The following is a 21,923-nucleotide window of genomic DNA, read 5'->3' on the forward strand; positions in this document are numbered from 1 at the left end:
GTGGTGAAACGATTAGAGATTATGAATATAAATGCTAGTGCATGAAACAAAAATCCAGGCTATGAGATAGAAAGATTTTTCCAAAAAGTAAAGAGTCAAGTGCCAAAACAGATTGTTCTGGGAACTGAGCAGTATCGGGTGAAGAGGGGTTTTAGGAGCAGGTTCACTGTTGGGAGCTCTTGTGGCTGATTCTGCCATTGGCAAGGCTGCATGACCTTTTCTGTGGTCTAAACAGCTTTTTTTTTTATTATTCGTTCCACTGATCACAAAAAAATGTAGTAGGGGTAGTATCCCTCAGTGGAGTTTGCTGTTTTGACACTGGTACAAGCCCAGCCAGCAGTAGCTGTAGATGCGCATCTTTTGGAGAACTTTGCTTCCTGTTGACAAGTGAGAGTGACAGCAACAGGTAGAGCTGCTGGTGTGCTACAAACCCAGGCATACTGCAGTTGTTCAGTTGCACTCTGTTCCTGAAAACGTACACAAGTGTCCAGTGCAGTCTGTGACTACCTGGGCTTCCGCAGCCTTCCCCTCGAGGTATGGGTTGTGCCACTGCTGCCTAGTCTCAGGAAACATTTCCAGGACTAGCTGCTTTATGTAATTTAGGCAGATCGTTTTAATCAGAACCTACTGGAGTGCATCACCAGAGTCTGTTCATGCCCTACAGTGTGGGGTTTGTTGGCAATGGCAGAGCTGGTCATGGGCAAGCGCATTGGGCCATGTAGGCCTGCGCCGTGCTGGGGAGAGCCCAGCTTGGCACCCCGCTGCTGCGCCGCTGGCTGTGCTTGGCAGGCACATTTGCTAACTCACGGTGAAAGAAGATGGTGCTGGTACAGTCGTATTGCTGCTCCCGTGGTGACAGCAGTTTCAGATTTAAGCGGACGGGAGTGCTTTAAAGAAATCAGATGAAAGACTTCACTTTTTTTTGCACTTTCATTCCTTGGAACCCTCCGTGTAAATGCGCAGATGAATTGTTCATAAATCCTTTGTCTCCATAGCCTGAAAACGCGTTACAGCCAGGCTACATCCCACTTTATACCACTTAAAATCTGTGCAAGGCTGCATTAAAATGGACTGTGTTCCTAACGCCTAGGAGACGTGACGGCCAGACATACCACCAGGCTCTCTGATGATGTTTTCCGAAGCCCTACATTTGAGAGATTCGGGCTTTACCTTGCTTACGGTGCTGTGACTCGCCAGCCTGCTACAGCAAGGGAGGCTGGGCTCGGCGGGGCGATCGGCGGGGCCGGGGCGCGCCCTGCGCCCCCGCCCTGGCCGCCGCTCGCTGCCTTTCCGCTGCGGGCGGAGCTGACGGCTTCTCACCTGCTGCCAAAGAAAACGCTTCCTGTGGAAACTTCAGCTTGGGAAACAAAAAAAACAAAGTCGCCACAAGCCGTGTATTAGTCGGTCTTAAGTGTTTTATCTACGGTTAGTAAAATGTACCTCCTGGAAACGCTTCACCCCTCCTGTTTGTAATACACACTGTTAGTGCACGCCTCGAAAACGGCCGGTGAAGGTGCTGGTTACAGCAGCTACCTACAGCGGCGGCGGGCCAAGGGGCAGGCGGCCGGCGGGGCGGGAGCGTCTCAGAGCCCCCGGCTGTGGTTGTTCCTGCCCGAGGCGTTTCGCGGTGAGAGGACGCGGGAAGCGGCGCTGCGGAGGCCGGCGGCGGCCGCCCGGCCGGGGGAGAACGCGGGCGCGGTGCGGTGCGGTGCAGCACGCTCCCCCCACGCCGCCGCCGCCGCCTCCCCGCTCCCCTCGCCCGCCGGTGTCATGTGCGTGAGGCGTCAACCGCCGCCTGCCCCGGCCGCTCCGCGGGGAGAGGCGGCCGGCGCACCCCGCTCCGCGTGGCGGCGGCCCCGGGCGACCGGCGGGGGAAGCCGCCGCGGTTGATACTCCCGCAGCCGGACGCTCCCGCCGGCGTCCCCGGCCCCGCGTACGGCCGCCGCCCGCCGCCGCCGCGACCCCGCCACGTCCGCACCATCTTCGAGCCGGAGTCGGAGCCGGAGCCGGAGCCGGGCCCGCCGGAGCCGTGGCCGTCGCACCGCTTCGGGCCGCCGGCGGCGGGAGCGCGGGGCGACCGCTGCTGCCGCTTCGTCCCGCGGCGGGGCCTGCGCTGCGCGGGTGAGCGCGCCGGCGGGCCCGCCCGCGGCCTCCGGCGGGAGACGGGCGGCGGGGGGCTGCGGGATCCCGGGCTGCACGGGACTGAGGCGTTTGCGGCTTGGGGCGGCGCCGGGGCACGGTCGGGTCTCTGCCGGTCCGCGCCGGTGCCGCGGGACACGCGTTCCCCGGCCCGAACGGGAGCCTGAGTTTCCCCAGGCGAAGCGCTGGAGCGTGCGGGCTGCGCTGCCGCTGGGGGCTGCGTGGCCGGGGCGGCGGCGTAGCGCGGGTGCGGTGTGGCCCGGGCAGCAGCGCTCCATCTCCGCCCGGCGCGGGGGTAATACCTGTTACGGGGGGTGTAGGTAGTGCCTGTGGGCTCCCATCCCCGGCAGAAAACACGCGGACTTCTCCCTGGCCCTTCAGGGAGGAGGAGGCGGCTGTCTCGGGGTGTCGCAGGTCCCAGGTACACACCGCGTACGTGTCCTTTCGCTCTCTGGGCTCTCTGATTCATAGTAGGCGAAGGTGCATTTTCCTTGCCCTGCGTAGAAAACAACTTTTCTGCTTTTCAGCCCTTTCATTACCGCTGCTCTACTCTAAAACACAGTGATTTCATTCACCTGCCAGCTCCTGTCCTCTACGGCAGGAGAACACACAATCTAGTGCTGGTGAAAAGTCCTCTTTTGCCGTCCCTCGGTTTGCAAAGCATCTGGCCACGTTGTTGGGTTCCACAGTGACCCCGAGAGTGATCTCAGTGTGGAACCCCACGGGTGTGCTCGCTCCTCTGCCTGTTCCTCACCCACGGCTGCCGTGCTGCTGCACTTCTTAGGACAACCTGGTGCTACCCCTCGTGGAGTGGCATGTTAAGGTGTGTGGCTTGCTTTTGATTTATGTCACCGAGCCTTTGTTTAACAGATGAGATTTGAAACCCAAGGTGGGACAGAAAGGTCAATCTTTTCCTGTTGTTTTGTTCTGGCTTAAGGAGATGTAATAACCTCATACTGTCCTCTGCTGAGATATAAAATTTCTGTTATGATATAATGTTCTCACAATTACACTCACTTTCAGTACCTCTATTTTTACAGTTACTCTTGGAATGGAAATACTTTGGCTGTGAAAATAAAATGTTTTTTATTTATCATTTAAGTTAGTGCACCGTTTGTTCTGACAGGATGTATAGTGCACTGATGTGAAAATAGACTTTAAAAATCATATTTTTTCTTTTATGATCAAATGCTCCGTGGCAAGAACTTCAAGTGCCACGTTGGATTATATATCTTCCAGCAACATTTTCTCAGAACGATTACAGCTTACAGTGTTTTTCCTTCTCCTCCATGACAAGCTCCATTTTTATCAGGCACAGTACTTCAAGCTGCTCACTTAAATTGCTGTTTAAGTAGTACAGGAAGCATTCAACATTTATGACCTAGCATGAATATAACATTTAAAAGCTGTAAAGTGCCATGGAGATGAAAGGAAACAATAGCTAAAGCCCAGAAGGATTGCTGCAAGAACCTCTGTTCTTTCCCCGTTTGCAAGCCCACCAGCGAGCCAGACTGATGAACAGATCTGGCTGAAAGATTGGCTGAGGGCAACGAAAGCAGTGACTGTGTCAGGTCAGCTCAGAGGCGTGAAGGAACGTGTGGCCGGCTGCCCTCACGGCTCAGCTGCTAAATCCACTCTGTTGGCCAGGCATCTGTCTGCACCCGTAGTCACAGGCTCTGTGAATACAGACAAAAAAAGACATCCCCCTCTTTGAAAAGCCAGCAGACACAGCCGCACTCAATGTCTAAAGCGTGTCTATCCTGGCCTCGAAAGCTGTAGCAGATACATCCAGGACTACAGCTGAATTTGTGGCCACTGTGGGAGCCTCCGTGAAAATGCCATGGTCTCCTTTTGGGTATCCCTTGTGAAGCAGAAATTACAACAGAGGTTAAAATTGCAAGTACCTTTCAAAGATTTTAATCTGCCTGGCAAGGTGTGACAGTGCCGAAAGGTTCCCAAATAACTCTGTGTTTTCCAGAGGCCAGAAGTGGTAGGGACTTTCATTTTATGTCATCTAAAAAGCAAAGCACAACAGCATCTTCGGGACGGTCCACTGCTGACAAAGAGGGAGCTACATACTAAATTGTCATGATTCTGAGTCACAAAGTCATAGATACTATATTTATTTAAATTGCCCTATTTGGATATTGGTTGAAGTCAGTTCTCACTAGTTCGTTGCCCTTAGACAAGATCAAGAGTCAGAGTTGTTGAATTTGGTGATAATTAAAAGGCATGAGAAATTCACTTTGGGATAGGAAAGTAGTCAAAGGGCATATCAAAGGAGTAATTTTAAAGTATTTAGGTGCAGACTTTTGCCTGAGAGAAAAGATCTGTGACATTTTTATGGGAGCAGGGGTTTCCTCTGAGTGTCTCTGTCTTGCTTTCCCTGCAGGGACGGGGAAGATATGTGAGCTGAGCTTCAGTAGAGGCTAGACTTTTCTTCCGTCATTTCACAGTGGGGCTGTGGTCATCTTTGTGTTTTTGTACACTTCTTGGTACGTATCGTGAAGTGAGGTGGGATTCCTGGAGTGAATAAAAGGTCTTTTTGCCTTTTGTGAGATTTTTGTTTGTAATTCACAAGTTTGTTTTCAGGCTTCCTAAAAATTGGAAAAAATACTTTTGTAAAACTCAGGGAAGAAAGGTCAGAATGGAAGAAAAAATTCAATGAGATGAATGATCATCTGTTTCAATGCAGTGCACAAGGTGCACATTATTCAAGCAACTTATTTCTTGGGGAAAAAAATAAGGCAGCGCTGATATTTCTGGACCTCAGCCCAGGAAGAAAGCCAAGTGTAATGAAATACCTCTGAAAAGGATGCTTTGTAGTATCTGACCTCTTGCTGTTGTTTTGGATTACTTTTCAAGAGAGGCTTAATTGGTTTAGCAGTCCAGACTTGCTCTGCTATTCACCTTTTCACCTCTATTATTTGGGGTAAAAACCTGGTGATACTGTGCAGATGAGAATGCCATTGCCTGCCCTGACTTCTCTGCACGAAGTCATTTGAAACAGAAGCAGTCAGGAATATTCCAGTTTACACCAATGAAATGATGTACAGTAAAGAGTGGTTTTTCTTCTCTAGCATTCAATTTTTCTTTCAATCTGGGAGTGCTCTGGAGTGAAAATTCTCAATTTCTTATGTCATATTGGTGGTTTCATGGTGTGTAGCATGATGTAGGGTAGGAGCCCTGGAGCTGTTGTATTGTTTCACCGTATTATTTGGCATTTGAAAAATGAGGCATTTCTCATGGCTTTAGATGAAAGTCTTTACTGCCAGGCTTTGGAAGCCATTTTTTTACTTTCCCCATAGTCTGGTCAACTGGGTGTACTTAGGTGGTAGGGGCGTGAAATAAATTATTTTGTGGGCTACTTGCTCTGGACTTTCTAGTTCGTTTCTGTAACTTTTCTTTTACCTTTCATTCTGGCACTTTCGTTTATGATGCACTTTTTCATTGAACCAAATGGAAATATTGCTAGGCCTTTTCAGAAGTTTTACTCTTCATTTAAGAGAATATGGAGAAATTATAGGTCCTACGTGATTTTCAGTTAAAACTGTCTGAAGATATTTAAGCAGATGGTATTTAGAAGTACCATGAAAAACAGGTTATTCCTTTCCCGTATTTAGTGATGGGGCACGGTTGGGAATTCATGGATGCTTTTGTTAAAAGCATGACCCTGATGAACCGATATTTATTACTGTTGCCAACTGTACATTGCCCGTGCAACAATGTGTGTATTGGTGTATGTATTGGCTTTATGTGACAAGGTTGGTGGGGCTGCAGGAGTGAGGAGACCAGTACACTGTAATACTGTAAGGACCTTGTGAAGCAGAGACTCACAAGTATTTGTTAAGTTGCCTGTAAAAAGTTGCCTGCTAAAGGAAAAAATAGAATATATCTGTCAGATTTCTGGTGGCTGGAGTCCTTTATAAAGATACAATCGATGAGCATCGAGTGAGGGGGTATCCTTTAAATACTAGTTGAAAGTGATGTCCCTCAGCCTGTTTCCTCCTTGCCTATAGTGTTACTTTCTATACCTGCAGCATTGCGCCTGTAATGTTATCGAGGTGTAGTGTGATCTGTGCACAGGCAGACACCCCTGTCCCAGCACAGAGGCCTCTCCAGTTGCAAGGTGCTCTGCAGAGGTGCAGAAGCCCACGGGAGCAGATAAGGCTGAAAGTGTCCTCTCAAATGTGACTGGCAGTCATTTCAGCTTCCTTTTTCAGACTGTTTTTTGAGCAACCTTCACTTGTGAAGTGTATAGCACAGTTTCATGGTCTATCAGGGCCTTCTGGCTTTTTCTCTGCTGAAATAGGTATTTTGGTGAGGGCCTTGTTCAATTTCTAACATTTTTTTTATCTTGGCTCTGAATATTCACTAGCTAACTCCTGCTTTAGTGCAGTTAAAGGGCAGAGGCGCTACATTTTAATATGTGGTATAACTCTTACTAGAAGGCTTTTTAAGTATCTGTAAAAACAAACAAAACCGAAAACAAAAACCCAAGCCCTTAACCCCTTAGAACAAATCACGGTATATTTATCTAAATGCCTTCTACCTGTGAAGAATGGTAAAGAAATAGATTCCTCCTTACAGAAATGAGGGTAAAATGTGGAGGCAAGGAACAAATGAAGGGATTAGTGATTTTTTTTTCCTTCAGAAGGATTTTTTTTGACCATCAAATTTGTGTAACATACTTTTTCATGTTTTTAAGGAAGAGGATAGACATTGTCCACTATCTCTGCAGTAGGAGTACGTTCATATTTAATCACATGTAATGAGAGGGTTAAGCTGCTAAAACTACTTCTAGAGTTACAACTTGAATTACCAAAACTGTTCAGAGTCGAAGAAGCCTCTGAAAGTTTTATCAAAAGAGTGAGAACTGGGGGGCAGATTAGAAATAGTGGCGGTGGGAGCCTGCTTCCCTTTCCTGTTCTTTCTGTGGAGAGTTTAATGATGTGCAGTTCCCAAAATTTTCTTTATTTTCTTTTAAATCCAAAATTACCACATTTTCTCAGAATCCACAGGGGCTGGAGCAGCAGGAGGCGATGGGGTTTGGGTTGTGCTGGTGGAGCTCAGCTCAGAGAAAGACCCATTTTCCTCCCTGTTGGGTTTGAAGGAGCATGGGTGATCTGCTGGAGCTTGCAGAGCTGGTGGAGCTGGAGGCTGCTGTGCCTGGTGCAGGGAGGAAGGAAGAGGTGTGGAACTGGAGAGCAAGAAGCAGGTTTGATGGAGCTTTCTCTTCAAGAGTAATGCTTGCTGTCTTCCTCAGTTTTTCTCCGCCTATTGGGGCATTTCTGTGGTCTCCGCAGCCACAGCAAGGCTCCCACTGCTGCAAAGCTGAGCCGTTTTCCCCCCTGTTTGCAGAGAACAGTAACTCCGCACCAAGTTCCTTGGTTACTGTGGGTCCTGTTTTCTTGGCCTCTGACATTTCTCTTCCTGTGTGAGTCCCATCTGCCTCCCTTAAGCCATACACCATCATACGTAGAGGCTTTCACCTGTTCTCTGAGCATCTCTTTCTTTGGTCTCGTTTTCACCATCTCCTGAATGGTTAATTATTAATTATGGTGTCCTTCAGAGTTTGGGTGTCTCAAATACAACCCTAAGAGACTACAGAGAATGCAGGCAGTTGTTATTCAGGTTGCATATCAGTGAAGAGAAAAATTTAAAAAATCACCCCATAACATTCAGATACCATCACTGAAAGGCTCTGAAAATGCCACGTGGTTTTCCAGCTTGTCTTCCTCATGTGCTCTGGACCTGCTCTGTAGGGAGCTCCTGCAGCAGCTATTGTGAGTGGGCAGGAGCCCTCTCTGCCCAGGGCATCTTGACATGGAGATACTCTGTGTTTAATTTCACACACAGAGTGGAAGGAGGCCAGATGCCATAAAGCTTGGTTTTGAACAAACCGGTATTTGGGAGCAGGTACAGGAGTAGAAAGGAGTCTGCTAATGAAAAAGTGATAAAACAGGTGTTTCTGCAGGCAGTGTTCATAACCTAGGATGTCTTCAAGATGTGTAATAAAACATCAAAGCAATGATCTGTTTGTAAAAGCAAAGAAGGCCTTGGTAATAAAAATGTTGCCATTACTTGCCAGCATGATACCTCCTGATGGTCTGCTTGCTGAGAAATCCTTGGGGAAGCAAGAAGAAACTTGACCTTGTCACGTGAAAGCTTTGGAGAGCTTGCTGTGTCCTGATGACTGTTTTATACAGTCCTACCATGCTCAAAGCTCAATAGGTGGTTAGCACTGCTTGGCCAGGAGTTTAGGGCATTGTGGGAAGTTACGATACAGGTGCCTTTTAAATTACATTGTGCCTGCATGCTGTTTACACTTTGCTAGTATCTGGGCTTTTAACACACTGGGAAAAAAATGTAAAATTGAAGTTTTTACTGGGTAATGTATTTTTTGGTAAATTACTGACATAGTTCATTGCTAAGGGTATTTTTGCCAAAATGTTTTTGGTTTTGGGGGTTTTTTTGCATTTGCTGTTAACAATAGGCACTGTCAACCACACTAAGTCCTTAATAGACTGTATGCTTGCACAGGAAGAAGCAGCCCCTGCTCTGAAGTGGTACGACCAAAACAGACACAGATGAAAGCACCAAGAGGTGGTGACTTTTTCAAGGTTACCCAGGAGGTGGCTGGCCAAGCCAGTATTAGAGCTCAGCTCTCATCCAGGGACCGTAAGCATCTCTTCCTTCTGTTGCTAAGTAGTGTTGACCAGAAACCTCCAGCCTGCTTGGATGGATCTCTTTATCTAGACAGTCAAATGCAGGTCAGCAGTGTGCACAACAGAAAGAAAATAACGATGCTGGTTTTGGCCAGGTGGCTCTATAAGGTGCTAGACATGTCTGTTTTCTCCACACCGAGTACGGACGAATGCCTTTTTGATTTTGCTCAGTAAAGAAAGAGCACATCATAGCACAACTATTGGGTACAACAGGCTGACAGTGAGTTTAGGAGCTTGGAAGAAAGTATGAAGAGCGATAATGAAAGTTGAGCTCTACAGTATCTCTTTTGTGTATTTTCTCTTATACTCCAATTCTAAATATTCACCTATTATCTGGTAGCTGCCATGGCTAAAGTAAGAAATGTCCTAAGAAAGAATAAATGGACAAGGTACACCCTTGTTAATCTCTAGCGCAAATGGCATGTAATCACTTATACTACATGCAAGGATCTAAAGAAGGATGCTCACGGCTTTCTTGTATTCTAAAAAATGATCAGGCTACTTTTGTTTTAAGCAGACCAGATTAGGATGAATAAACTTACTGTTTTAGCAACATTTAACAGATATTTTTGCTTTTTTGCCTTGATCTGATTTCCCTTTGTGATGGCTTCATGCAAGCTCTCACTGAGAAGTCCACTAATTTTGGCACAAAGTTGCCCAAAACCCACAGGCAAGTTGGTCTGTCATGGGCTGAGTCAAATCCTATGTGTCAAACTGTGTTACAAGGCAACTCAGTATTTTCTCCCCAGTTTTAGCCTTGAGTTTTGTTTTCCCTGTACTCCAAAGTGTAGCTGTGTGGTTTCCCTAAAGACTGCTCAATCGTTTTGCTGAGTTTACTGCTACTAGTATATCTACTACAAAGTTAAAATTAACACAGTTATTTTCACGTTGCACTACTATTCTCTGCATTTAGCTTTTTTAACTTCTGTTCGACTTCAATTTTGGTGCACAATCCTACCTACATAGATAGAGTAAGCCTGTAACCAGACGACATTAAAAATGACAATGTGTATCACACTGTACCAGCAGCAGTCTCCGGGAAGTAGTGCATTATCTTCCCAATGCTCAGCTGGACCGGCACAGCAATGTCCTCTCTCCCACACTCACTTCCATCACAGTACTATCTGCCTCTGCACATTTCCAGCATCTGGAAAAGAACATAAAGCAAATTACACAAATTTTACAGGTTGAAGTATTCAAAACAAAATAGGGAACAACTGTACAGTATGATGGATAATCCTGAAAAGAATCAAGCATACATATTGCTGAAATACACAAAGAGATATTATTTTTTATGTAACAATGTATGAAAATATTTAATGGTAGTTTAATATATTGTAGAGTGAAAGAACTAACCAGATGTGAACAAATGTGCTTTGGCACTGTGATTTTCTTCCTCAAAGTCCAGGATGTGTTTCATTGGAGCTGTTGCTCAGAAGAAACCTCCCTACTCCTTACTTCCTAAGGGGGGAAATCCAGTTATTCCGCAATAGATAGCCTGTAGAAGAAGTAAGCTATTCATCTCAGAGGACCTTTAGATGTGATTGATAGGCAGAATTTGTGTTACATATTTTATTTTGAATAAACAGCACTTAAGGCCTGAAGAAAGTGAACCGAAATCCCGCTGTATTTGGAAAGTGCTTCTGTGTGTTTATGTCAGAGCTCTGAAATGAGACCTGTGATTGTTGTTTGTCTGCTCTGGGTTCAGTCATTCTGGGTTCTGTCCTCCATCCCCACAGAGATGGCATACCTGAAAAACCTCAGGGCGAGCACCAAGAAGGACTAATACTCTCCCAGCCTCCAATTTGCTTTCCACGGTGGCATCCTGGCTTCTCCAGAAGCTGTGCAGGGCACAGTTCATCTCATGGATTTTGCAGCTTTACTGCAGGATGGGAATAAATATGCCCAAGAGGCACTGGTCTTTCTCTATTGACTGTAAAGGGAGCCATGACAACCCACTCAGCTGCAGACATCTGTATTCAATTAGACGAAGCCGACTACCTGCTCGTGCAGAGAGACTTCCGAAGGCCAATGAAAAAGGGTTGAAACTGCTAATGCTCATTTAATGCTCATTTGCTTCCTCTCCATTTTGGATGAGTTTCGTCCAGATTTCATGATGTTTTACTTAAGAAGTCATTCCAATCATAGGAATGTGTCTGGGCTAGAAGCATTTTTTTTCAGAGAAAAATGTTGGATGTGAATTTCTAGTGGTATAGATCTGGTAATGGTTCAGTTTGATGTGCAGCCAAGGTGTATGATGTCTTCACAGTATTTTTGTCTCTTAGTGTAACTGTCATCCATAGTGCATTGTGTAAGGTTTTCAACATCTTTCCCATTCTCTTTTGTCAGTTTTCTTTATTTTCATATCACATTTATTATTTATCAGTGTATAAATTATTGGGAGCCTTGACAACAGAGGATCAAATATGTGAAAGACTTTTGATGTCACAGCTAATAAGGTGTATATACGATTCTATTTTAACTTATTTATTTATCTGCAAAGTAATAGATCATTAAATCTGAAAACAAATGTGTTTTACATCAGTTTGAGTACCACAGTCTTCAATTTCCATCTTTCACATGGAGGCAAGGTTTTGGTTGCCAATCACTGGTTAATTTTTAATCCCTTCTTTTTGTGTATGTGCAGCTGCCGAGAATCAAAAGTTTTTTTAGAAAGCTCACAAATATAGCTACTTATTTGGATTAGGGAGGGATGAACAGCTGAGCTGGAAATTGGAAGTATTATGCTAGTTTTGCTGAACTAAGCTCAGATGCAGCAGTTTTTTGTTTCTTTACTTTAGTAGTTGTATTGTGTTCTTTATAAGCTTCCTAGCAACTGCATAGCTTTGTCACACATGATGATGTTATAAATTATGTTTTAGAATGAAATCTGTGATACTGTGTCTTGACAGTGTCATGCAAATGCAGTAGTGCTGAAGCCCACGGGCTAGTTAGGCAGGACCCCTCTCTTGCTACTTGACAAAAATTTACTTTGACACAGTTGAACAGGATTTAAGGAAGGTCGCAGCTTTTGTTTATGATGTCTAGATAAATATGTTTCACACATTCAGTTCTGTCCAGTGCATAGATACAGTGATTCTCTGCATAACCCGATTCTGGATTGCTAAAATCTTTTAGTTCATTTCAGATCTTGGTCCATGAAGGGAGACAGTCCGTGGAGGTCTGGAAGTCTCTTCCTCCTTCTGTGGAGGTTCAAGCTCCGTTGATATGGAAAATATCCTTGTGAAGACTGGCCTGTGAATACCTCTCCACACTCAAGTCTGCCTGTTGATACAGCATACAGCATAGTGTCACATACCCACACTGATAGGTTGGAAAGACACCACCTTGTTTTCCAAGTACATTATTGTCTACAAAAAAAGCAAGAACTCATGTTGAGTTCAACTAATAGGGATATTTGCTAGTGCAGTCAAGCAGATATTCCTTAATATGTTTAGCTTTTCCTACACATAGTTTCCACTGTGAATAGGTGTGTGGGGATCTTTGTTCCTGAAACCAGACTAAATGGAGAAGTTCCAGTTAAGTCAAAGCAAATGAAATCCTTTGCTCATCCCAGTCATTTGCTACCTAGGAGCTGGGAGGAGTGGAAATGTCAGTAACTCACTGAGGAAAGATGCTTTTCTGGCCCTGAGCAGAGAAAATGCTGCATTTGCCCCCCAGCTGATACCACTGCCTGTGCGTTAGACTTCACTTTTATGGTATTTCAGCACTGCTGTGTTGCTCTAACAAAGGCTTATCAGCAAAGACTTTGCTTTAAAACTATATAAACTCAGCACACTCCAAGAGAATATTCCCAGTCAGACACCACTGGTTGTTTACAGTTCATCATTGAAGAGTATTTTACATAACAGGGAGGGTTTGTTTGGGTTTTTTTAGTTTTCTCAGCTCTGGCAATAGCCTTGGAGGGCTACAGTAGGGCAGCCACTGGTTCATTGCATAGCTGTGTTCAGAGCTGGTCTGCATAGCTCTGAAGGTCAGGGTAGACAGTGACACGTCTAAACCGCTGGATGTTTCATGAGCACCCCTTTCCTTTCCAGTGCGTGTGTGCAGGTTTCCTTGCAGAAAGCGGGTTGTGAGGCAGATGCTGAGAGCAGTGTGGTGTGCCCAGCTCTCCTGCCAAGATGGTGACTTGCCATGCATCCCAGCCCATGGCTGGAGAGCACATGGGATGGGCACCACACACATGGAGTCTGCATATGCCATTTCTGCCCTTCATGGAGGCCTGCTGAGATCCGACCTTTGCACCATTGCGGGGAGGTAGGAGGTCAGGGGCTGCATGCATAGCAGAGGGGACAGCTGCTCACCTCCCTTCCCAGGCAGGTGGGACGGCAGCATGGGCAACAATCATTCCCTCCCCTCCTCCAGCACACTGCTTAGACGAGCAGAGGATGACCTGGGGGTTGAGATCCACTGCAAGAAAAAGCCTTACACGGCTTTTTTTCCTTAAAGGGTGGCAAGGATCAAGAGCGTGACTGCTCACATTTCAGGTCCTTCTGTCCTCCTCGGAGAGCATCTCCATGCGCTGTCTCTTTGTTAGGGTAGATTGAAAGGTACACATGTAGCCTTGGGTAGCACCTTTTTAATACAGTGAATTCTTAACTTTAGTAATGCTTCAGTGTAATGTAAGCAATCGGAGTTGTCTTAGGAGGGGCTATGTGAACTCTCCCTAGCCCAGCCGATGCAGCTGATGCAGGCTGACAGCAGTTCGTTGCTGTGCAGAGCACAGTGGCTCATATTCTAAAGCTAACAGCTCAGGTTGAGAGGAACCCCCATTAACTAGCTGGGGGGGACAGGCTGTCTTCCATTAGCTCTACAATTTTGCCGAACTAGAGTCTAGAAATGTAAAGTGATGGAGGAATCGTGAAATTATTGGAAGGCTAACCACCGCTGTTGTTCAGTTCAGCTTGAATTCAGGTCCATGTTCTCATCTGTATCAGCTGGTTTGTTGCATAGCATAATTGTCAAATTGATCCAACTGACTTTTTTTTTGCGTAGAGTGAGTTCTGTTTGCCTTAAAGTAATATGCAACATTTTATGCTCTTGCCTATTTTTTGTTCCACTAAGGCACTAAACACTGTAAGATGTAAACCTCCACAGGTTTGGTATTTTCATCAGTAAAGTCAGTTTGCCCCTTTATATTGTTATATTCTGATGTGTTTTACTGAATATTATTTTTAAGCCTCATAAAATACCAGTATAATAAAAATACTGTATCAGTGTTTTCTGTTCAGTGAAAAAAAATATTCCTGTGCCCTTCATGTTCTGCTAAAGATTATACATATCTGTATGGATTCTTTATCAAATTATAAAACTATTCATCTTAATATATATTCACTTATGGTCTGAAATAGTATGGGGGGTTTTTATGCCACTTGGATTTTCATTAAATTTTTAGATGTATAAATTTCAGAAAATGTCATTGTTTGGTTCAGAATTTGGCAGATGCTCTTAAACATTCAAAGCCATGATATTTCCTGAAAGAAGCAAGTTAGCTGTTGGGCCTCTAACTCTGCTTCTTGCATGTGCTGAACTGGGTGGCAGACCTCCTACTTGTGCTAAAACCGTCACTTTGCTACTAAATTCCTACTGGTATGACAGGGTGGAGCTCAAACAAGAGACAAGTCTGGCGGCCTGGGTCCTGCCTTCTGCTCTTTCATTGACACTGGCTGAGGAATTGTGACAGATACAGTATAAATGGAAATGTTTATTTGTTTTCAGACATATTGACCAGAGGAAGTGCAATCTATCTAGCTTCGTCCTGAGAAGTAGCAGTATGTTAAAAATGTCAGATGTATAAATTGGGGTTAAATACTTCACATATTTTAGTGTAGAAAAATACATTGTGAATTCTAGAAGAGTTATTAACTGCATGCTGTGAACGTAGCTAGTGTAACAAAGCCCTTACTTTCTGTAGTTTAAAGGTTGATATAAAAGGATCTTTGTTTCATAATGACATTAGTCTTGGTTTTCAGTGTTTTCTACCATCCAGATCTAGCAGAAGAAAAAAAATCAAATAAAATGTGAGAAGCTGAAGAGAAGCTTGTGACATAGTTGAGGAAATCATACTAAGCTTGGGAAGTGCTTAAATAGTCTTGCTGCTAAAAAGTCTATGCTAAAATTCTTGATAAATGTTGGGGGAGGGCATATATTAGCTCATAGCATCTCTGGATTCACCATTTAATATGTATCATGCTTGAAGCATGTGTAGTCTAAGTACTGAGATGCTGTTAATTTCTTTGGATAGCGATATCTTCATAGATGCTTGATTCTTAAGTAAACTGTGACAGTGAATGATTTGACTCTACATTAAAAGTCACATTTTTAACACCCTGTGTATCTGTAGAAATCTCTGTTACATTTACTGCTAAGAACCTTCATAAGCAGGTCTTTGAGAAACACTCTTCATAGAGAAAATCCTGTGGATTTAAATGAAGGGCTTTTGAGAGGCGACTTGTCCCTATCAGTTTTGGAGTTTATTTGTTTACAGCTGAGAAAAGGTAGCTAGAGTTGAACGAATGAACCCTTCAAAACCTTTCTGTGGAAAACATGTCTTGTTTTAACATCATCGGAAACACAGTACCAGGTTAAGACTCAGAAGCACTGGTCTTTCTTTAGCCGAAGCATCTATTAATATAACTGCTTCCTGTAATGAAGAGGGAGGTCTGGAGGGCTCGGAGCAGAGTGACGGAGAGGGAGGGGATTTAGGACTAACAGGTGGTCCTGAGACGTGCTGACTGACGCTGAGCTCAGAGCGAGCACACTCTCTGTGGGTGTTCATGGGCTTTCCTCTCTCTGTCTGGATACGTATGTCTGTTGTTCCTGGTGTAGCTGTGGAGCCCTTCCAGCTATGGCAATAAGAAATGACTTGAGGAAAACCATCAGGAGGATAGCACGGTTTTTCTACTGGTTTCCTAAATCATTGAGCAGTTCAAGGAGGAGGACAGTAAAACTTCTCTGGAAGTCTGCTGGTAAGCCTGCTGCTGTGTTTCTTAAGACATTTTTTCCTCCTAAAAAGAAATTCAAAGGGAAAAATAATTTATTTCCATTCAGTTGGTTAACTTTTGCAGGCCAGCATTGTTTGCATTTTTCTATTCTCTGAGGCTCAGTAGGCAAAACAGTAAAAATGTTCTGGAAACGCAATAGAAGATTCATTAGACTTGCTCAGATGAAGAATTCCCTTGCATCCGTATAATTTATTCTTATTAATATTCATGTCAGTGATATTTGGCGTCTTGTTTTTGTAGACCTTGTTTCTCCTTTTGGTATCAAAATAGGAGCTCTAAGATGACTTAAATACCTGCCAAAAAATTATTTGGAATTGCCTTAACCTGTTAATTGATCTAGAAGGCTGTGTGAAGATCAAACCAACTAAAGAGCTTAACTCATTGTACCAGTGTTCACACAAAGCGATGAGCAGCTTAGAGAAAGGGCTTGTGTTCAGCAGTGATGCACTGTCCTTCACTTCCATTTTATCAGCTGAAATGCAGTACCACTCAGCTCACCAGTTAGTAAAAGGCTTTACTCCTAATGACAACTCAGTGCTCTGATCCTCGTCCAGTCCTGGCAGAGAAGCGTTTGCATCTCTCAGATTAGCATTCTCATAAACACCCTTAAAGCCCAAAGAGTGTTTTGTCCCTTTAGTATGGTCTGTTAAAGCTGCTGCTGAGGCATACTCTCAGGGGTCTGGAGGAACATGCACTGCCATAGGTTAGGAATATGAATTCTTTCTTCTCTTCTTAAAGGACTAATTGTGCAAGATCAGTTTTCTTTTGATGAGGACTCTTGACCGAAATAATGTACTTGTCAATTCTGCAAGTATTACAACGTTAATACCAAATTTCTATTTGTTTGGGATGGGATTTGGGTCAGTTCTGCAGTTGAGCAATTTAGTGTTGTACTTCAAATAACAGATTTGTGACTCTGAGAGGGGAAGGACAACTTCTACTGCCTGAAACCTGTCACAGAGACATTGTTGGGCCATATGTCTAAATGACATGTGACTTCTTTCCCATGTGAAGAGGTCCATGGATTTCAAATATCCAGAAAGAAATCCCAGCTCATTGAAGTCTGTGGCAAAACTTCCCTTGACTAAAACTAGAGATTTGATTAACCTCTGTTTGAATATTGATAATCTCAAGTCCTCCTAATACATGAAATCATCATGAATCTTTGTAACATGAGATCATTCCTGCATCTCTTTTGTTTCTGTAAAACCATAAGTGGCTAAAAATTACTGATAAATGCTATTGAGAGCTTTAATTGCTAGCTCAGTTACACACAGGTGAAAATGTTTACATGCCAGTTATCTTTTCCCTCAGTTCTACAAAAGAATAAGTGCATCCATGACTTGTAACAAGAAACAATGTGACCTTTGAGTGCTTTAAAAATAATACTTTTTGTGGTTTTTCTCCCATCTCCCTCTACATCTAGTGGTTTGAGTAAGATTTGCCTTTCTACTATCATTTCAATGTATGTATTAGCATCTCTTTTGAACTGAATTTGTGAATAGTGTCTGAAGTGACCCAGATGTCCTTTCCTACCTGTGCAATGAGATGATTATCACAAAATTATGGTTTTGGTGGAAATGTGACATTTTAGCAGAAGGTTGCACCCAAGCAGAAAAAATGTCAGTATGAAAATTCAGCTCAAACTTGAAACCAATCTCATTGAGTAAGTCTGTAATAAACTGGAATCTGAAGCCCTGGTGCTCCTCTCACAGGGGAGGGGATACAGCTCCTGTTTGCACTGATTGCTGTTTAGTCTTTATAAAGACAGCAAGTGGCATGAAACCTTAACTACACTGAAGACTGTGAACATTTCTGCCTTTTTCTTGAGTGGCCAGAATTTTCCTTGGGTTCTTGAGGAATTACCAAATTATTCACATGCTTCCTTAACTCCAAAACACCACGTTTTGGTAACTCTTAACCAAAATGCCCTTCTGTCCTTCTGAGAGAGTTCTCCAACACATAAGCCTAGTCTGAGCAGTACTGACCATCTAGTTACCTTGGTACACAAAGAGATTTAGCCTCGCCTTCAACATACTAGAGTTTTCAGCTTTATCTCTGCCTTTGTCTTTCTGCCAGATTTTGCGCCAGTGTTGGCACTAACAGAATTTTTCGGTTGGGTCAGCAAGGATGAGCCGGCAGACCAATTCTGCATCGCTAGGCTTGTTTCACAGATGAATAACCCAGCTGATAATTAAAGTTTCAATAATACTTACTGATAGTTTTTAGCCACTTATGCTTTAACAAATAAATTGATGTTTTAACAACAGCAAAAGAGAAACTTCCATTATTTGGATGCAATAGGAAGAACAGAGATTACGTTCTCTAATAGGCTGTCATCATAGATCTTGTGTGATATCATACATCATTTGAACCAAGAGATGAGCACTGTGCCTTTGCATAGTACCCTCAGACTTGTTGCTTTTGTTGTGCTTCTGTCACTCCATGTCTCGGGATGCCTTGTCCTCTCTGCCTGACCCAGAAACAAAATCTGCCGAAGCACAAAATTAGTTTTTAAGTATGACAGTGAATTCAGAACTGTTATAGGTCCCTGCGTTCAGAAAGTTGCATTTGATGCAATTTTAGAAAGAGCTATCAAAGCATAGTTAAGTTGCTGTTTCTAAAAATCCTTAGTTTTCCAGCCTGTCCTTGGATGGATACTTTGGGATAGTTGGCCACAGACTATTGCCTACAGCTAACATGTTCCTTTCTAAGCTCTAAAAGAAGGAAGAAAATTCGAGGGTGGTCTTCAGTAACTTGTTTTGATTAAATTACTTACTGAAGGACTAAAAAATATCTTAGACATGGTTCAGAATATACTGAATGTAGCTGATAATGTTTTAAGTGCATTTAGTTTAGTCAAAGGTACATAACATTTTCCAAGAGGCTTAAACTGAGGGATGTAGTATTTAGAGTTCTAGAGCCTTTATTTCTTTGAAATATGTTTGAATTTTTTCCACAACATCTTCATAGAATTTGTGTTGACACATCATATCACTAGAAGTTTTATCATGATAAAGTACATACATACAGGGAGGGGTATTGAAACACAATGGAATTGGAAAAAAATATCATAGAGGGCCATGATAAGACTAAAGAAAGCAATGATCAAAAAAATCAAAATAGACAAGTAGCTCCTATTTTCTCTGTTTTATAGCAGAGGAATAAGGTGAGGGATGACAAATGTAAAGCAGATAAAAGGAATTTTTTAAAAAAATTTTTATTCAGCGTGTAATTAAATTGTAGAAGTCATTACCAGAGGATGCTGCTGAGGTCAGGAATGTAACAAGATTTAAAGAGGGTCTGGAAGAATAAGAATATTCAATATTATGACAATTGAAGCTACAAGAAAAGCTTTGAAAGAGACATAAATCTTCTTGCTTCAGGGTTTAAGCTAATTTTTAACAATTAGGGATTAGTTAGAGATAATTTTGTGGCCCAGATCCCACAACTGTTATTGTTTCTTGCAGTTTCTTCCAAAGCAACTAATGCTCACCCCTGGCAGAGATGATCTTATGATCTGCATTGATTTAAATGTTTATGACATTTTTCAGGCTTATACAGGAAAAAAACAGATTTTAGACCTGTTCAGAAAAGCATCCCATAATATTCTGTGGAAAACATGTAAAGCACAATGCTTGCCGTCATTTTTTTTACTTTGACAGAACTGCCTCAGTGGCAAACCTTGCTTGCTCTGAAGCTGTTATAATAAATAAAAAAACACAGCAAATTAAGTCAATCTGAGGTGGGTGATTTTGTGTAGTTGTGTTTCTTGCCAAATCCTACTGGCTCATGAAGAGCTTTATTCTCAGCTCTCGGCTGGGGACGATTCTCATCAGTTTGAGCTGCTGCCCTACCAGGTACGTAGGAATGCTCTTTCAGAGGGCAGAAAGTGAAAATTTATTGACAAAATCTTAAACTAACTGTATTTCACACAGCCTGAGGTTGGTTTTTACCCTCCGCTGTTGGTTGGGGTTTTTTTGCAATTTTCCTCCCCTAGCGTGTTACTCCTTTAGACCTTCTCTAATATTAAAGTTAGTATTTTTACTGACTTTGAAGGATTTTGGGTTAGAATGGTCAAGTGTCCAGTATAAAATCATGTTTATGTAAGAATATGTGTTATGCAAAATAAATGGAAACTTGTACAGAGGTTTGATGATACCCCTTAAACTTACTATCTCCTAAAAGAATTCACATGTAAAGTTTAACTGATCAGACAAAGAGAAAAGTCAGCCTTTGAACTCTCTCTCCAAAATATATCCAGCTGACAAAATAAATCTATAACACATATAGGAATGGAGAACATAATTTTAGTGTCATATGTCAATTTAGAGCAGCTTAATTTAAAATTTTTGTGATTTAATTTCTTATTTTCGTATTTGGCCAGGTAACATATGATTGGTTATGCTTTAAGTGCCTGTGTCCTTACATGACCTCTTCAATCAGGTTATTCTGGGAATAGTTTGGGTATGTAGAGGTAGCATACCTAGCATTTGTGAGACTGTGTAGCTGAGTAATTAATGAAGAGATAATGTCACTGTATTTCTGTGCTGTCAAAACCCAGGTGGTGAAAGCCACTGCCTCCCCTGCTCTCTCAGAGCGGTTGCATATCACACCTCTACAGTCCCTGTAGTCAGGTCCATGTCTCCTGCGCGGATACCTGCAACTGTCCAGTGAGTACCTATATGTCTCCTGTATTTTTAGTAAAAAAAGTTCACCTGGCCATCCCCACAGTTCACTGAGGCCCCAGTTCTCTTCTGAGGATCAGCTGTGCTGTGTGTAGGAGCAGTGCTCTGTGGTGTGATGGATACCTCAGGCCAAGCGAGGGCTTGCAGATCTTGTGGAGGGGTAGTCAGAAGGAGAGCATCCATCTCTGGTAATGATGGAGAGAGTTTTGGCCCAACACAGATGATGATAAATGGAGTGTAGGGACATTTGGGAACTGTGGCTCTGGAGCATTCAAGCTCACATGGGTGGACAAGATGGTTGCCTCCAAGGGAATATCATTTGAAGGATTAATTAGCTGTCTTTGGGAAAGGCAGGAGAAGGGCACTGTCTCAGTGGAAGCCAGCTTGGACATAAATCAGTTATATTTAAACCTAACATGGTAGCAGACAAGGTGAGCTTATGACTGCAGGTGGCTGTTCCGGAGCATGGATCCAGCAACCCAAGGTCGCATCTCGCTGGGACTTGCTGTGGTGGGTAACCAGGATTTCTGATCCAGCCTTTTCAGACTGCTGCATCTTTATGTCCTGAACGTCTCGTTCATGGCTATGAGTTATGTAGTGCTGGATATGGGTAGGATACTGCAGCAGATTGGAACTAGGTAGGAGATGATGGCCTTTTAACTATCAGGCCATACATACAGGTTTTCTGCCTGCATTAGGACTGAGTGCAGTCCTTTCGGTTCATATTTGTTCATCTACTTCGGACATTTCAGACCATTTGATCTGAATGTTCTTAATCATCATTCAATGGCCTGTGTCCAATGTTCATTTAAGAATACATAGATTATTAATGGAAGTGTTCCATTTAAAGATCTTTTGTGTTCTGAAAGCATAATTTTAGTTTCTAGTCTCCTCTTCAAAAACATCTCTGTGCTTTTCCTATCTTTTTTCATTTTAAGTATTTCTTGTCTGATTTGCTTAAAAGTGCACTTACCTAGTTCTAGAGGAATCTGTGTTGGCATCTGTAATAAAAAAAACATTTATTAACAAAATTAAAAAGAAGATGGGTGCAAGATGTCAGCGTTAACAGGTCATTAAGGTAGTTTAAAGTTAATTGTAGAAGAAACACATCATACTGAGTGACTGGGCAGTAAAACATAATTCAGTGTTGATAAATATGAACAAAACCATATGGGGAAAATGCTGACTGCATATACAGAGCAGTGGCTTCTAATTTAGTGTTACCACTTGGAAAACAGAATTAATCATGTAGATGGTTCTCTGAAGAGACTCTTCTCAATGTTCAAGCTAAAAGGGAACTGAATATATGGAAGTGTTAGGAAAGAAATAAAGTGAAATCCCAG

The 21,923-nt window shown here is 43.1% G+C and overlaps 1 protein-coding gene across 1 annotated transcript in view; it reads left to right on the plus strand.

Annotated features, from left to right (window-relative positions):
- Window positions 1–15,735: 15,735 nt before the first annotated feature.
- The window catches only part of RASSF3 (Ras association domain family member 3), a 99,081-nt gene continuing 92,893 nt past the window's right edge, over window positions 15,736–21,923 (plus strand). Inside the window, exon 1 of the mRNA XM_074870491.1 lies at window positions 15,736–15,856. Within this exon, the coding sequence (XP_074726592.1) occupies window positions 15,736–15,856 (121 nt within the window). The remainder of the gene's footprint in view (window positions 15,857–21,923) is intronic.

The sequence above is a fragment of the Strix uralensis genome, chromosome 5 (assembly GCF_047716275.1).
Source record: "Strix uralensis isolate ZFMK-TIS-50842 chromosome 5, bStrUra1, whole genome shotgun sequence".
NCBI classification, from domain to species: Eukaryota; Metazoa; Chordata; class Aves; order Strigiformes; family Strigidae; genus Strix; species Strix uralensis.